Source organism: Tursiops truncatus, chromosome 12, assembly GCF_011762595.2.
Source record: "Tursiops truncatus isolate mTurTru1 chromosome 12, mTurTru1.mat.Y, whole genome shotgun sequence".
Lineage (NCBI taxonomy): Eukaryota > Metazoa > Chordata > Mammalia > Artiodactyla > Delphinidae > Tursiops > Tursiops truncatus.
Window position 1 is genome coordinate 51,428,219 of NC_047045.1, and position 18,956 is coordinate 51,447,174.

An 18,956-nucleotide genomic window follows, 5' to 3' on the forward strand; every position below is an offset into this window, starting at 1 on the left:
CCTGCATCGGCAGGCAAACTCTCAACCACTGTGCCACCAGGGAAGCCCCGAGAAAAAATATTTAATTGGGAGGTTCAGACAGACATCCTAGAACAGTGGTCCCCAACCTTTTTGGCACCAGGGACGGGTTTCATGGAAGACAATTTTTCCATGGACGAGGTGGGTGGGGGATGGCTCAGGCAGTAATGCAAGTAATGGGGAGCGGTGGGGAGCAATGGGGAGCGGCAGATAAAGCTTCCCTCACTCACTCGCTGCTCACCTCCTGCTGTGCGGCCTGGTTCCCCGGGGGGTTGGGGACCCTTGTCCTAGAGGGAAGAGAATTTATCTTGAGCCCTAAGAACACTGAGTATTCATAGAAGGAAAAGGAAAGGGTAAGATCTATTATGATAATAGAAGGGACAATGGCTAGACAGCATATTGTATCTGTAAAATTGAAAGTGACTTAGTATGGATGAAACACATAATATACAAAGGAAGAAACTGGGTGGGAGAGTAGGGTACAGGTTCCACCACGGTGCCCTGGTGGCTTTGCACTAGCTATATATGCCATTCAGGCAAAGATCTGAACCACAGCTAATTCTGAGTCTGGCAGGATGTCTTGTGATCCTTCAAGAACGTTAAGGGGATGGGAGGCCTATGAGGACTTTCTATGAGGTCATCTTCCACATGCCTCTCTGTCTCTCCTGGAGGTTGTCATAAGACAACTTCTCATCACCTCCTGGGTTCTCCTGCCTAGAACCCTTTGAGAACAGACCTGGAGACCACTGGCTGCAGTCCAGATTTGAGTCCTCAGCAAAAAGCTGTCCCTAACTTGTGCTGAATTATCTGGTGTGTTGAATTTTTGGTGTGTGGGACAAGGACAATGAAGAGCTGGCACCTTTAGATACCCTTGCTTTTGCTGGCCATGAAAGTAATAAACTGTCTCAATTTCAAAAGAGATCATTGTATTTTTACTGGTGGAATTTGTCAGTCCTTGGCTTTGACTTTGCCTTGATATGTGCTTGACAGGAGGTCAGGAAACACTCTGTGGGGACTTAAGTTACAGATTAAGGCTTGTAGACTATGTTCTGTGGTCAGTGTGGTGCCACTGACTATTTTAAATAGGTAATGACATAAAGTGTTTCATGAAGTCAGTTCAGTATTTTGGAAGAAAATATTTAGGGAAAACATTACAGGCAGAATGATTATTTAGGTCAGAGATACTCAAACGTTTTTATCTCAGGACTCCTATAAAAATCTTAACAATTGTAAAGGACCCCAAACAGCTTTTATTCTATCTATGACATTTATAATTTTAAAAAATAAAGCTGATAATATTTTTAAATATATATTTATTAATCAAAAAATTTTAAACCTGTTACCTGTTACCATAAATATACTTTTTATGACAAATATATTTTCCAATACCAAAAAAATGATGAGATGAAGGACTTTGTTTTACACTTTTGTGAATCTCCTTAATGTCTGGCAAAGATAGTTGGATTCGCATATCTCCTTAAGCATTCATTCTGTTGCAATATCACACACTGTGTAGCTTCTGGAAAACTCTAGTGCACACTCATAAGAGAATGAGAGTGAGAAGGAAATGATAAATCCATATTTTTATCAATATAGTTTTGATCTTGCAGAACCACTGAAAAGGCCTCAGGTACTTCCAGTAGTCCTTGACCACATCTTGAGAACCTCTGATTTTCAAGACTGTTTCCCTGGTTCACGCAAAAGGTTAGTAAGACCAACATGAGGTCACAAATGAGGATGTGAGGTCGCAACTGAAGGAATGGAGGCTGTGAGTGAAGATTAGCTTTTCTGATTACTTTAGGATGGATTAGACAAGAGAGTTTAGTCAAATTAAAAATTCCGGAGGACTAAATTTTAGTGGCAAAGGAAACACAGGAGTCAAAGTTTACACTACAATTTGAGTCCTGGTGTCTGCAAAGAGAATGGGATGACTCTATAAGAAGAAATAAAGGAATAAGCATATGTTTATAAAGAAAAATATAATTTGATTAGGACTTTGACTTTGGGAACCTGATGGACAGTAGGAACGTGTGTTAATAAATCACAAGGAAAGTGTCTGCCGAGGGAGAAAGAGTGGCAACTTCAGTAGAAAAAGGCTTCTCATAGAAGGACCTCAGCTGAACATTTATTCAGAAACGTTACTCTACTTAGGCTAAGATATGCTTGCTCTGACACCAAAACCGCTAACGACAGTGAACTTGATGGGCAAAGCTCAATGGAGCCAAGGGTCTCTCTTGCTAAGTTTTGCGAAAGAGATTTGATGAGACATGCTGTAATAAGATCTTAATATGAACAGCAAATCTTCAGAGTTCACTAATGCAAGAAGTTCTTTGTGGCCTGATGCCTGCTTATCATAAAGAAGTTCATATGCACTTTGATTTCTGTATTTTAAAATTCACCACAAAAACTTCTCAAGAGCATTCTAATTAAATCCCTGAAACCCCCCTTATTCTCTTTTTTTTCAGGAAAGTTGTCAACCTTTAGTATCTTTGACTATATCCAAAAAGGTTGAACGTGAATAAACTTTGTGTAAAATAAAATACTGAAAATCCAAATTGTATGCCACCTGATGATTTGTATTAAACTTGCCTCATTTGAGGAAAAATGTGCTTCCTGCCTCTACGGAAAAGATTTCTATAATCTTTACTGAGATCATTGAAAATAAGAAACAAGAGCCAAGAAGCTTAAGTCCATATACCTCCTCTGCTTTGCTTAACAGAAGATACAGAGAGGGAAATACGAACTCGTGAAATGTAAAATCAAGCCACTGCCTAGAATAGCTGGCCATTAAGCCTATTCTCCTGCTATACATTGAGAGCAATGAAAATTACGCTGAATAGTTTTTACGTTAAATATCATCATCTTACCAATTTAAAAAGTTTTCCAGGGCTTCCCTGGTGGCGCAGTGGTTGAGAGTCCGCCTGCCGATGCAGGGAACACGGGTTCGTGCCCCGGTCCGGGAAGATCCCACATGCCGCGGAGCGGCTGGGCCCGTGAGCCATGGCCGCTGAGCCTGCGCGTCCGGAGCCTGTGCTCCGCGACGGGAGAGGCCACAACAGTGAGAGGCCCGCGTACCGCAAAAAAAAAAAAAGTTTTCCAAACAAGAGATGAGAGATAATCCATAAAACCCTTTGGAAATGACAATTTAATAATAATGATGATGATAGTGATGACAATATTAAGAAATAGTCAGGAGTATATGTTTTATGTATTTCACAGCTGGTGATGTACACTGGATTACTTGAGTCTCCAAAGGCAAAGCTCTGCTTGGGCTCCCCAGGCTCTTCCAAAACTTGTCCATCGCATATGGACAATTTTTCAGAAAAGTGAAAAAAGCCACATAATTCAGGAAAAACAGAACCAATCATAGCAACGAGGGGAAAAAAATACGTATAAAGCTTATAGCTGTGAATTGTGATTGGCTACGGCTACTGTTTCATATACCCAGAAGTCTTCTAATACTTTGGTTTGAATGCCAATGAGTGGAAAAATAACTGTTCCTATTACTCCTTTACCTAAATCAAATGGTAAATTGTTCTTTATTCAGAAGAAGGAAGGATGGAGGGAAGATAAACATCTTTGAGCACTTACTATCTGTCAAAAGCTGTATCAGGAACTTACTATCTCTTTTTTCTTGTAAGGTCTCTGTATACACACCACAATGTTGATCATATAAATGAGATAATTTCCAAAATGCACTGAAATATTTGCTATGTGTATATGGGGAATTAATACTGATTTCTATGCCTTTACAATAAACACAGTGATATGTATTAGTTGACTTTTATGATACTATGTTTTTCTCTCCTAGGTAAGTAATAACCAACTAAAATATTTTCTCCTTCTCAGATCTATTGACTCTTAGATTCTTGTTTAACAGAAGCAGAATGTGACTCCCAAGCTATCAGGACTATGTAAAATTCTGATGATACTAAATATAAAATATAACACTTGTTTTCTTATTTTTTCTCAGATCATATGAACACTAATTTAGAATATAATTGTCATTTTCAAAGTCATAAGTGATTGCTTATATCTACATGCCATTGCCTAGATTAATAAACAGTAGTGATAGCTAGAGACCCTATCTAAGAGTAGTCAGGCTGTGCATTAGAAACATCTCTAAATAGAGTGACAGTGACTTAGAAGGCCTTAACATTCCCATCAACTTGAATAAAGTTTAGACAGTTTTCTTCTTGACTATAGGCCCCTGACCACCCTTTTAGCAGAGCATTTACTTTAGAAAACTTGCAGTTGTAAATTCTTTCTCTGTCCCTTTGAAACATAAATCTTCTACAACCAGAAATATCTTTCTCAAGATCTGCAAGACATCACTTTGAAACATAATCATCAAAGGAGATAGCAGTCCTATATCCCAGTCTCTGTGGAAGGGTAGGAGCCTAATTTCATAGGAAATTAAAAAACCCAGATGGCCTCATCACATTGACCAGCTCCCACTCCAAACCCACCAACATCTTCCAGTGCTTTTCTACGAGCTCATACCAGAACTTTAAAACTCTCATTTTTGTTTCAGCGGAGTTGAGCTCAATTTCTCCTATTGTAAACAGACTTGACCCCTATCGCAATAGTCTTGAATAAAGTCTCTCTTGCCTGTATAAGTCCATCAGGTGCAGTCTCTTTTTGACAGCAGGGAATAAATGGCTCCGTATCAAGACATCCTGACAAAAGGACGTGGAGTGCAAGTGATGGACTATGATTTATTTTCAACATAATAGAACAAAATAACACCAGTTGCTTGTCAGTGTCAGAGATATAAGTAGTCAATATGAGAAAATTGGTCTGTATTTTATGTATTTTTGAAATTCGATAAAATTGCTAATGAAATAGGAGGCCCAGGATTTTGAGAGGTTGTGTTTTACCCCCTGTATATTGAGAAATATTAGATTAAAATTACTTTTTAAAAAAGTAGTTCACCCTTTAGTGTGAAGTGATGTTCTAGAAAAAACACAGTCACACAAAATGTATGCACATAATAGCTCCAAAGTAAACACAGACAAGCTGGCAGTCAAAATTCAACTCTGATTATTGGTAAATTGTTCACACAAAAAGCACAGTGGAACTTTGCATAAAACATACCTTCCTTCTTTTCATCTTTTTTAGTTGTTGCTGAAATAAGGGAAAGAAAATAGTGTTAAAACATATTAAATAGCCATTCCTCAGAAAACTGAGAATATGAGGATGTAGTGCATATATTCATAAACTTAGTGGTTATCAATGCACAAATTAATTCATCCAAATCTGAAATAAGAGAATTGAAAATATTATTTCATATAAAGTTTTTCTTTTAATTCAGATATAAACATAAAACCAATAAAGGAGAATAAAAATATATTGTTACACAGACAAGAAGTTAAAATAATAAGTATGTGTTTAGCATAATTACATTTTAGGTTTGTAATTGTTATATCCGACCAAACCACAATTACTTCTAAAATAAAAGGAATAGATCTACGCAAAAAATAGAGTCCATAAATTATCTGTGCCTAGTTACTGAAGAATTATATACCAGTTTATAATTGAAGGTTGATGGGTGGTTGAAGGTTGGTGGGTTTTACTCACTGTCATCTGGAAAGCCCTGTGATCTGTCAAGCTGGATTCTGGCCCAGAAGTTAATCAAAACCAGGGTTTCAGGGTCCAACTGTTTCCATAATGGTTTTGTAATTTTTGTTCATGTGTCCCACTGCTGGCACTCAATTCAGCTCACCTGACTCTAATCTATTTAACTGGATTACAATGGCTGGATGACTGATTTACTGAGTGGGAGTGATTCTTAACTATTTAGCTCTTGTTTTTCACATTGTAATGAGACTGTAATGAACCCTGAAATCTCCACCAAAAAACTATTAGAACTAATAAGTCAGTTTAGTAAAGTTGCAGGATACAGGATTAATATACAGAAATCTGTTGCTTTTCTATGCACTAATAATGAACTATCAGAAAGAGAAAGCAAGAAAACAATCCTGTTTAAAATTGCATCAAAAAGAATAAAATACTTAGGAATAAGCTTAACCAAGGAGGTGAAAGACCTATACTCTGAAAACTAGAAAACACTGATAAAGCAATATGAAAATGATACAAAGAAATGGAAAGATACCCCATGTTCTTGAACTGGAAAAATTAATATTGTAAAAATGTCCATACTACACAAAGCAATATACAGATTTGATGCAAACCCTATCAAAATGCCAATGACATTTTTTATAGAACTAGAACAAATAATCCTAAAATTTATATGGAACCACAAAAGACCTCGAATTTCCAAAGCAATCTTGAGACTGCAATGGCTAATATTTTAGTTATTTTGTTCTTTTTGTTCTCTAATAGATGGGATACTTTTATGTTTGCTTTGAGACCAAAAGGAAAAAAAATACACCGAAATACACTAACACAGATGCATATAGACCCATCTTTTTTTAAAATGAGAAATAAGTTTACTGTTTAAGCCACGCATGATATTGTTATAGCAGCCCAAACTAAGATAACATGTGAATCTACAATCATCTCAGTAGTTGAAAGGAAATAGAAATACCATCTTCCTGGCTCAGTGTACTGTCCCCCTTTCCAAATGTACACCCACCCACCCACAGGACTCCACAGGCACATCCCTAGATTTATGCACAGAGTAAGATCCAATACCCTGGTACATCATGAGAGATAAGTGGCAGCACCACACCAGAGCATCAACTACAGTATCTTGAGATGGGGATTTAGGAAATATTTGATGTAGACCCATCTTTTAAGGCGAGTTCCATTATGGTTCCTGTCCTCACTGGAGCATTTCATTCTCAACAGGTGTCTTCCTAGCTGTTACAACTAACTGATTAAAAAATGATTCCTGGGCTTCCCTGGTGGTGCAGTGGTTGAGAGTCCGCCTGCCGGTGCAGGGGACACGGGTTCGTGCCCCGGTCCGGGAAGATCCCACATGCCGCGGAGCGGCTAGGCGCGTGAGCCATGGCCGCTGAGCCTGCACGTCCGGAGGCTGTGCTCCGCAATGGGAGAGGCCCCACAGCAGTGAGAGGCCCGCGTACCGAAAAAAAAAAAAAGATGATTCCTTATTTCTCTCCTTCCTTCCTCCATTTTGGTCTATATTCCATTCCTGCACCACAACTTATTGTGTAATATCTATTAACTAGATTGATATCCCATCTAAGTTCTAACTGGCTACAGAAAAATCATTGCCTGGATAACATTCCGTCTGCTCAACATAAACCTGCCCAAAAGTGAATCCTCTTCTTTTCCCTGAAGCTCCTTCCTTCCCCTGGGACTTATCACTATGACAATTATAATGATCCTATTCACCAACACTCGAAAGCTCAGTACCATTTTTATTTTTTCTTTGTTTCATCTGTACAGTTTATCAAATATTATGTCTTCAAAATGTTCACCTTACTTGCATTTCTCTAAAGTCATCTGCGCCATCCTAGTTGAGGTTATTGTCTCATGTCTTGATGATGACAACAACCTTTCATAATTATCGCTCTTTATATCTACTTAAGTCATTCACTTACTAGCAATGCTTTTTTTTCTTCCAGTTTATTTTTTAGTCATGCTACAAACTCAAGTCACCCCTCATCCATGAGGAATCCCTCTTACTGAAAATCACTTTGTCTTAATTCTTTGGCATTTATTATCTCTACAATTCAATTCAGCACTACAAGATATTCAATTTGTGTTGTTACTTAAATTTCTCATATCTCCAAATTGTAATCTCCTGTAGTATAAAGACATTTATGTCATTGTCTTCTCAGTGCCTCCAAACTCTTTGTTAAAATAATTTTTTAAGTACTTCCAAAAAAGAATGCTATATCTGAATTATAATTAATATGTACATATATACATAATTTATATAAAATTAGGGTTTAAATAGTTCCTTTGTTATAAAAGTAAAAAAATAAATAAATGAAGAGATATACTCTAACTTTTATCCCACTATAAACATCACTGTCAATTCTGTCACTGTATCTATCAAAATTATCAGTCTCTGCTATAGCAGTATTGCCATTGTGTTTAAGCTGTCTCCACATGGAGTACTTGCAAATATTAATTACTTCTATGCATAATTTAATTACGCAGCTGTGGTGTTATAAAACCTGTCTACGAAAGGTCTACTGAGTATGTGCACAACACAAGTGACATTTATCCCTGTTTGGTGTGTCCCTGCTTTGATGTGTCATTACAATTTAAATTGTGAACATATATATATATAGCCCCTAACTCTTGCCTTGTACACTGTTCTCAATCAGCACTTTCATCTAATCTCATAAAAGGATAGTTTTACAAGTCTTCGAAACTCTACCTGATTATTCACTCAACAATAAATGCTTTATTCGGAAAGCATTAAGTTCTGAGTCTGCCTAATCCAATGTACTTGGAATGTAAAAGCCCATGGCCCCGAGCTCAAATCTGAAGCAGATTTCCAAATGCCTCTTCAATTCTCTCCCCTGAACTCCTCTAATAGGAGGCTGAAGTAACACTAAGTGCCTGCCTCGAGTCATAGTTCCACACCTACCATGACCTTCAGAAGCCTCAGTTAAAACAGACTGTGCCAGGCTATTGTGCTTTTTTATGAGAACATATATGCATTAACTGCAATAATTCTTGAACCAGGTAGTCATTCACTTAAGGAATCCGCTCTGAGCTGCATTTTCATGAATAGAAAACACAAGAGTGATGATAATATTTGCCCTGCTTTTCTACCTCCCATAATATTAATGACATTCCTGATGAGAACTCTTCTAAAGAAGAATCAGTTTTGTTGATCAACCCAATGATCAAATGAAAACTAAAACCTTGTATCGTAGTTCTTAACCATTCTAGCACATATACTTTATAAACAACATGACTGGGTCAAATGGCTAGTCAACCCACTTTACCAATATTTACTAGGATGATTCTGTATGTTGTTGGGTCCAGGATTAAATGTAACAGAAAATTTTGGATCAGATGGAATCATGTCATGTGCTCACCAGACTTCTCAAAGTCTGCTACAAGGGGCTTCTGCACAGAAACAAATGTACCACCACCTAAATGCATCTCCTTTATTGGTCAATGCTGTATAATGTGGCAAAGGAGAAAAAATAAAGATTTTCTCCAGTAAATATTTTACTTTTTCTTTCCTAAGAGTGTTCTATAAAGTGGAAAATGGAGTTAGAGTAGCTTTCTCAAAGGATGTGATTTCAGGTGATAGTTTAAAAATAACATTACAGGAAAATTATTTTAAAGAAGTACTTTTCCCAAATCGATGATTTAAAGAATCAATATACTTTCTAAAGTTCTCTTAAACAAAACCACTTTTGATGTCCCAAAGATATTAGTGAGTGATAAAACAAATTTTCTCAGATGGCTCATAAAAGCTAGGATAATTACTTTGTAGTCATATCTGATTTTTGCAGTCTCGATATACAGATGAAGTAGTATTAATTTAATAACATTCTGACTGAATTTTCTAGTATGACACAAATTTAAATGCATAACTAAAAACATTGGAAATTTTATATATTTGTGTATCTCTATCTGTCCATCATATTATCTTCTATGTATCAATTAATCTATGGTTTATTTTTGGATGTACAAGTAAAAGCTCAATGACAAACCTGGAGTCGAGATACGAATTCTTGGGTCATTCAGTGTCTCCTCTGCAAATGTGGCATTACTCTCAGTTGCACTTTCTCCAATAACTAAATAAATTCTTGAAATGTGCATCTTCATGCAACAACAAAATGTTTTCTATAATAACCCAGCAGATGGTGCTATTCTGCAATAAACAGCTTTGGCTATTGTCAATAAAGTGCTACTATAAGTTTTTTTTTAAAAGCAATAGAATTTTTAAGTGTTTTGTTGCCTACCTTGTGCTGCAACTTTTATTGTCCCTTGTTTGGCTTCTGGGACTTTGCCAGGATCTTATGGAAAAAAAAAAAGAGAGACATAAATAAATTACCATGAAGTACTATTTCAGAAGGATATATAACAACAAAAAAAGGAAAAATTATAAAAACACAAACATAAAAACACTGCCCTTGGCACTCAGAATTTTTGTTAAGAAATGAACACAATTATTAGGAGAACCACTGAGAATTAGGCTTACCGAGACAGAAATAAAGTAACTGAACCAAATAAAATCATAAAATAAAGTTTCCCAAAACTATTTTGCTTCACTGTTAACTGACCATGGAATACTTTGCATTCATTAAGCACCTGAATTTGATTTTTAAATTTTATTTATTTATTTATTTTTGGCTGCATTGGGCCTTTGTTGCTGCGCGTGGGCTTTCTCTACTTGGGGTGACCTGGGGCTACTCTTCATTGCGACGTGTGGGCTTCTCATTGCGGTGGCTTCTCTTGTTACTGAGCACGGGCTCTAGGTGTGCAGGCTTCAGTAGTTGTGGCAGGTGGGCTCGGTAGTTGTGGCTTGCAGGTTCTAGAGTGCAGGCTCAGGAGTTGTGGCGCATGGGCTTAGATGCTCTGTGGCATGTGGGATCTTCCTGGACCAGGGCTCAAACCCCTGTCCCCTGCATTGGCAGGCAGATTCTCAACCACTGCACCACCAAGGAAGCCCTTAGCACCTGAATTTGAAAATCTCAGAATTCTTTGTATATTATTTCTGTATGATTAGCCCTTTGAAATGCATGGAGCATTAAGACATAAATAAAGTGGCTCACTGAAGGTCACTGAGTAACTAATAAGAGAACAAAGCCCAGAACAACCAAATTCCAGGATAAGCTTTTGACCTAAAATGTCATTCCCTACACTGCTGTGGTGCCCATCAACTATAACCATGGCCCTGGACAACAATATGTGTTGTGAGAGTATGAGCAAGTTTCATTTTGAATCTTTCTTCCCTCTTGCCTTAGGGGGGTTGTGTTGGCTTTTTTTTTTTTCTTTGTTCAGAATGTTCTCTTCAAAGAAACGGGGTACCAAAAAAACCTCACTTATACCATAGACATTTAAATATATTATTTGATTAATTAGCATGAAAATAAAGGAGAAATAAAGATTTTTAAAGCAATGGATCATTTCACATTTCACTAAATAATTGTTCATGATTGTCTTTACTAAGTTTTCAATAATTGAATTATCATTTAACAACATGGGAAGGAAGATTTGCTCATTTGTTTTAGGTATTAATCTTTATTTGCTCATTTATCACATATTTATTTAGGACCTATTATTTGTATGTACTAAGCTAGGTGTAAATGTAGTAGTTGATACACACATATATTATAATCTTTCATTTAATTATCATCAAATGTTGATTACAGGTTAATATTATAATCCTAGTTAGAATTATAAAATAACAAGATTGCATCAGAATAACTTGGCCAAGAATCATAAGCAAAGAATCAATGTTTCATTGGCCAAACACCAGAGGTTTAATTTCTAATTCATGCTTTACCTCTTGTTGGTGAGATAATTATTCATTTGTATTATAATCATGATACAAAAATAGTAATTTTTCATTCTGTTTTTGTATAAAAGAAATATTATTTATCCACATATATGGTTTACTTTATTCCTAAATTTATTTCTTAAGACAAAATATCTTTTGTCAAAATTAAATTGAGTCCATTCTACCTATGATCTTTTTATTATTAATTTCTTTTATTCCTGGAGGAACATGCAACTATCATGTTAGTGCTACCTTTGTCACATCTAGAATAGTTGGTCTCAAATCAGAATTAATCAAGATTTATACATAGTGAATTCTAACTAATATATTTCTAAGTATTACTCTACCCTATAACTAGCATTTAGTGGGTATTTAATAAATAATTGGTGAATGAAAAGGTGGATGAAAGGATACAAGAATACATAGGAAAGATCATCAAAAGTACCCTAAACTGCCTAGGTGTTTTACTACTTAAAGATCTCAACATATCAGAGAACTGTAGAGTAGTTCTGATTTAAAAAAAAAAAAAAATTAAAAATAGTTGTCAGTAAAGTACCTTAGCATTTTTATACTCAAATTTCCCCCATCTTTTCTTTTTTTTTTTTTTTAATGTCTTCTTAGACCACTGATTCTTTTTTTTTTTTTTTTTGCGGTACACGGGCCTCTCACTGCTGTGGCTTCTCCCATTGTGGAGCACAGGCTCCGGACGCATAGGCTCAGTGGCCATTGCTCAAGGGCCTAGCCGCTCCGTGACATGTGGGATCTTCCCGGATCAGGGCACGAACCCGTGTCCCCTGCATCGGCAGGCGGACTCTCAACCACTGCGCCACCAGGGAATCCCTAGACCACTGATTCTAAATGAGTTCTCCATGCCTACGATTCTGTTGGACCACCCGGTATACCCAATTGTGAATTATGGAGAGCTTTTCTTAGGGCCTTATTAATAACTTCTCCCATTGATCATTCTGTTCCTCTGTCAGCCTCTAATCTATTGAGGACACATGCAGAGGTGATCAGATTTGACATCTGCTAGTGTACAGTATTTCCATTTTCAAAACCAACGCTTTAAGAAGGAAGCAACTCTGAGACCATAAATGTACATTAAGAAGGCCAGACAGGGCTTCCCTGGTGGCGCAGCGGTTGAGAGTCCGCCTGCCGATGCAGGGTACACGGGTTCGTGCCTCGGTCTGGGAAGATCCCCACATGCCGCAGAGCGGCTGGGCCCGTGGGCCATGGCTGCTAAGCCTGCGTGTCCGGAACCTGTGCTCCGCAACGGGAGAGGCCACAGCAGTGAGCGGTAAAAAAACACTACACAAGAGTGAAAACACATTAAATCTTTACAAACAAGTTTTCAGTATACATAATTTTCTCTCTCCTTTTGATTACTGCCAACTGAAAATGAAACCAACCTTTTACTAGGAAAATTTTCAAATATATAACAAAATAACGAATGTATAATAAGCTCCAACCTCATTGGTGCTCTCAACACCCATTCAAAAATTATCAAGTGATGGCCAGTCTTATTTCCTCTGTATTACTCACTGCCTCTACTACACGCAGCCCAAATGAAAATTTTATTATATCAAATAATTTTTCCTTTTTTCAATTTTTTATTAGATAATTTTTATAGTTACATTTTTGAAATAAAATAGTGATTTAAATAAGAACAGAGGACAATAAGAAAATTCAGCTGAAGTTTATAATAATTCTGAAATCCATAAATAATATTTTGGAGCTCAAAATCAGAGACAGGATGGACCTAGATTTAAGTGTCAGTATATGTCTCCTGGGAATGTTTTAGCAGGAAATTATCAGAATAGTTAGTATTCTTAGCTTCCTGAAACATGTTGTATTTATATAAACAAATTGTCATGAATCAGATTAGCCAAATGTTTTAGTGTCTTCTGATTCCTTAGGCATGAAACAGTCTGACTTAACAAACTGAAAATATATTGAGTCTGCAACTACTTTGTTAAGAAATCAATTTTTGCATATAGGTTTAAATATTAGTTTAATATCATGAACTTTTCATCTACAGGACTCTGTTTATACTCTGACTTCTTTTAATGTGAAGTGTGAATCCACTGAGTTTTCAAATGTAGGGTTCACATAACTTTAACAGCAAGTAGATTGCTGCACTGCGAGTCTAGTATTGGTCTTTGACTAACGGACAGCAGATGAACAATAATAGCATTGTAGAGAACCACACTTACATTTTAAATATTTTCTAAGAAATCTTACAGTTCTTCCCAACCCCAAATCACTGAATTTAAAATATTTTCCAGAAACATTTCTTTAAAAGCCATCTCTTGCTAATTCTGCAATGGTACAAGGCATTTAGACTGTTCTTAGGTGAGAAAACTAAATATAGAAAAGCTGAATGACTTTTACACAAACCGGAAGAAAAACTAATATTTATTGATTCAGCAGTAAACTTTGAACCAGCAATATAAAAACCTCCTTGATTGTTCAAAAGTATACATCCTTTTTAAATAAGATACTAGAAACTAATGACAAATTATCCTGCAATCCAATGAGCTGCTAAATCAAGCTCTAAATTATTGTTTTCTAGTCTTGTAAAATCCAGTATTATTTTTAGGTGTACATACTCCCCAAATAGAGAAAGGTTAACAATTAAGCTAAAACTTACTATACGGTTAAAAGCTCTTAAACTAACTAAGCCTCTTGTGCCTGTAGCTCCAGGAAAGCATATTTCAGGGGCATTGCTAATTTCAGGATGATAATAACCCCACTGAGATGAAATTAATCATGAAGCAGCCTTCGGCCATCCTGTCTGACCAAGAGGACTGAAGCCTGAAAGGAGAGCCTATTTGCTGCCAGATATGCAAATTGCAAAAGGTGCACAGTGCAGAAATATGAATAATTTATCAAAATAATCTGTTATTGCTAGAGGTTAAGAATCTAAATAAGCTGGCAGCATTGCTTACAATAGGTAGCATAATTTAGCTAGACTATTTTTTTCCAGAAAATCTTCTGATCGAGGAATGTATTTTGTACACTATTTGCTTTAGAATCTAAATAGCCTTTAACTTAGTATCATAGCATTATAGAGTTTAATTCAGAAAAAAAAAAGATTCTTCAAGGTTTGCTAAAATATTCTCCTGATTTTTTTCTTAATCTTTAAGAGCACAGACTATGTTTTCCATAAAAACTATTCTAAATATTTCTTAATTTGAAAAAAATAATTTTGATGTTTTAATTAAATATAAGTCAAAATCTACCTACAGTTTCTACACATGTAATCACATTTTTCCTATATTATTTGAAGAGAAGTAAGCTTAGGGAGAAAAGAAACTGGAAAACATTAGTGAGAATATTTACAATTAGAGTAACGGGCATTTCCCCTCATGGCATCATCTAGCTCTCTGAATGTCTAAGAATGGCAGGTTTCTTAAACATTTAACAATTTAGAATTTAGAGTTGAAGATCAAGGTATAGATTTATTTAAACAATTAAAAGAAGAAAACTTTTTTTTTTTAATAAGAAGAAAAGTCTGAATGAGACATGATTTGGCCTTTCACTTTAAAAAATATTTGGCATGAGGCAGAACACTCTATGACATAAATCACAGCAAGATCCTTTCTGACCCACCTCCTAGAGTAATGGAAATAAAAACAAAAATAAACAAATGGGACCTAATGAAACTCCAAAGCTTTTGCACAGCAAAGGAAACCATAAACAAGACCAAAAGACAACCCTCAGAATGGGAGAAAATATTTGCAAATGAAGCAACCGACAAAGGATTAATCTCCAAAATTTACAAGCAGCTCATGCAGCTCAATAACAAGAAAACAAACAACCCAATCCAAAAATGGGCAGAAGACCTAAATAGACATTTCTCCAAAGAAGATATACAGACTGCCAACAAACACATGAAAGAATGCTCAACATCATTAATCATTAGAGAAATGCAAATCAAAACTACAATGAGATATCATCTCACACCAGTCAGAATGGCCATCATCAAAAAATCTAGAAACAATAAATGCTGGAGAGGGTGTGGAGAAAAGGGAACACTCTTGCACTGCTGGTGGGAATGTGAATTGGTTCAGCCACTATGGAGAACAGTATGGAGGTTCCTTAAAAAACTACAAATAGAAGTACCATATGACCCAGCAATCCCACTACTGGGCATATACCCTGAGAAAACCAGAATTCAAAAAGAGTCATGTACCAAAATGTTCATTGCAGCTCTATTTACAATAGCCCGGAGATGGAAACAACCTAAGTGCCCGTCATCGGATGAATGGATAAAGAAGATGTGGCACATATATACAATGGAATATTACTCAGCCATAAAAAGAAACGAAACTGAACTATTTGTAATGAGGTGGATAGACCTAGAGTCTGTCATACAGAGTGAAGTAAGTCAGAAAGAAAAAGACAAATACCGTATGCTAACACATATATATGGAATTTAAGAAAAAAAAATGTCATGAAGAACCTAGGGGTAGAGCAGGAATAAAGACACAGACCTCCTAGAGAACGGACTTGAGGTTATGGGGAGGGGGAAGGGTGAGCTGTGACAGGGCAAGAGAGAGTCATGGGCATATACACACTAACAAACGTAGTAAGGTAGATAGCTAGTGGGAAGCAGCCGCATGGCACAGGGATATTGGCTCGGTGCTTTGTGACAGCCTGGAGGGGTGGGATAGGGAGGGTGGGAGGGAGGGAGACGCAACAGGGAAGATATATGGGAACATATGTTTATGTATGACTGATTCACTTTGTTATAAAGCAGAAACTAACACACCATTGTAAAGCAATTATACTCCAATAAAGATGTTAAAAAAAATATTTGGCATGTTAAACGGAAGGCTGATTCCAGTCAGATTAAGAAAAAGCCTTCTGCCATACAGCTAATAAAACAATGTAATGTGATACCATGGGAAGATGTGAGGTCCCATTCCTGGGGTTGCCAGATAGATATCTGTTTTCGAGGGGTCCTCAATGTATCTGCTTAAAGCAAAGAGGCAGCCCCAGATGATCACTTCAGGTCCCTTTCTACTTCTGTAACACCTTTCCAAAATCCGTGACTATGAACAAAGATACGCGAAAAAAAATACCTATGTTTTGATGGAAAATTTCTTGATTATTTAGTTTTATTATTGAGGCTTACCTTGGTAGTCCTCCCTTACCATAAAATAATTACCCCCTTTTCTTTGATCATGTTTTAAAAGCAAGCATTTTAACCACCAAACTGGATGGATTCTCTTAGGAGAAACATGCTTCCTAGAAGAATTAGGACTCAAGTAGAAACTTGACTTTTTATTGAAATAAATGTTATGATTTGGAAAAATTATTGCATTCCCAATATGAGTGATTTATTTCCTTATCTAAGATCGATTTGGGCTCTTTAAGTGAAACAAAATAAAATTTAAAGAGTCAAGAGTTTATTTTAGAAAACAAGCTATTTTATTATGTATATTATGCATACATATCAAAAAAACAAAATTTCTGGCTGTTCAGCCATATTTTTCAAGTAAAATTTCAGTCTTAAAAATTAAGTGATATGCTGTTGGTAGGTCCCTTAACTCACAACTTATACATACTATGAGGAGTGATTTCCTCACTAAATGATACCATAGAGCATCATGATCTAATTCAGCCCTTAAAAACCACCAGCCCCTATTGTTCTAACATTAGTAAACAGTGTCTGTGAATATTACCATTCTGGTTTTCACTTTTCTAGACAATAAGAAACACACACATGCCCCCTTTTATCTCATTACCCAATTTGGGAATGTTATAAACAAACAGAATTGTTAAGCATAAAAGTAACCGTATAAAAATGTAAAAAAAAAAAAAAAATGAGGATAGTGGAAGCAAAAACTGAGAGCAAAGCATGGTTTATTTTCATTCTCTCACACAATTCTTGGCACTAAGAAGGCATCCAGTCAATGTTTTTGCATGGGTACATGAATAATGATTAGGAGAATGTTTAAAAAAGTCATTGTTATCTGCCTGAAATTCTAAACCAAATAGGTAGCGATTATCCTCATAAAACTGTTCAGACTCACTGAGTCTTTTTTTTCTCTATAATACTGCACATGCCAAAATCTGAAGATGTTATAATCAGCTTCAAAGAGAATCTACATTTCTTGAAAAAATGGCTAGGTTTATAAAATGCAGATCTATTACACTGGAAAATTAGCATGATTTCCAAAAAGAAGGAATCCTTAACAGAGAGTCCTAAATCAAAGCAATCTAAGGAAGAATTCAGGGTTATATTTTTTAAGAAACGCTTTCAGCTAAACTTTGTCCTCAGGTTTAACAGACAATTTAAGGTTGCACAACTCAATTTTATTAAATGAGAAAATACTTCTCCAAATAATTACTGAGTTCTATCACTCACTCTTGCTTCTGTATTGTTTGCATTCATGCTTACTGGGGGCAGGCACAATACTTAAATGTAAGGACTATTTCCACACACAGTCTGGTTAGGGACACTACAGGAAAAATGCCAAATGAAGGGCACAGTAATCTGAGTTTTGGATTTTGGCAATTTTAAAGGAGGCAGGTAAGGCTTGAAGGAGAGTACAGAGCCACAAAGGGGTGAGGGAAAGAAAGTTACAAAGTGAATGACTGGTTAAGTATTCCCGTGGATTATGGATCTATCTGGCTGGGGAGCAAGAGTCCCCTTTGTGTTAATGAGAAGTAAAAATGAAAAATTTTAAATTGTTTAAAGTAAATTATGGGCAAAAAAACTAACCTTGAAATCTCAGTGAATGAGATGTACTTTTTTCTTAGAACATTAAGAGCCATTACACTTTTGAGCAAGGGAGTTACACAGCAATGTTTCGAAGAGATAAACTTTCCGTGATTGTCAAGAGAAAGGGCTTATTCTGGGAGCATAGAAACCAGGTAAATTGTCACTGAAATACTCTAGTTGTAAAATGATAATGTGTAAAACTAGGCAGGTGTTCATGGAATGGAAAGTGGAAAGAAAATAATTAGTTAGACATTTAACAGCTTTCTTTTTCCTCCTCTGTAGATGTGTTTGACATGTACAGAGGAGGAAAAAGAAGGCTGTTTATTCAAATATGACAGGTTTAGGACCTGATAAACAGAATTTGTTTTAACATAATTTATTTGAAGTTTATAACAGAAATACATATTGCGTTTGAGACAATGGTGTAACTTCAAGTGAAAATATTAAGTAGACATTGGGAAAAAAATATGGCCTTTGAAGACATATGGAGATTCTCACATCATCCACATAGAGGTTAAGTTAACATTATGAGAGGAAGAAGGAACAGTTTTTCCAAGGGACAAACAGAAGTTGGCTTTCTCAAGTTGGCTTGAGAAAAATATTGGTTGAAAATGTATAAGAAAAATTCAGATGTTAATTTCAGCAAAGGTCAAGGAAAGAGGATGTTTAAAAAATGAAGAAATAAACCTCAGGATTAAACACAAAGAGAGTTTGTTTTTATATCTAGAGAGTCCCTGGCAACATTTTTGAACACGATTTTGGAATTGGGATGCAAATAGTAGGAAGCCTATTGTTCTG

At 36.1% G+C, this 18,956-nt stretch overlaps 1 protein-coding gene across 9 annotated transcripts in view; it reads right to left on the reverse strand.

Moving 5' to 3' along the window:
* The window catches only part of TRDN (triadin), a 373,465-nt gene that overhangs the window by 139,048 nt on the left and 215,461 nt on the right, over positions 1-18,956 (reverse strand). For all 9 annotated transcript variants that reach the window (XM_073789556.1, XM_073789557.1, XM_073789553.1 and 6 more), the window contains 2 exons: positions 9,885-9,938; positions 5,116-5,145 (listed from right to left, as the gene is read on the reverse strand). In XM_073789556.1, the coding sequence (XP_073645657.1) occupies positions 5,116-5,145; positions 9,885-9,938 (84 nt within the window). The remainder of the gene's footprint in view (positions 1-5,115; positions 5,146-9,884; positions 9,939-18,956) is intronic.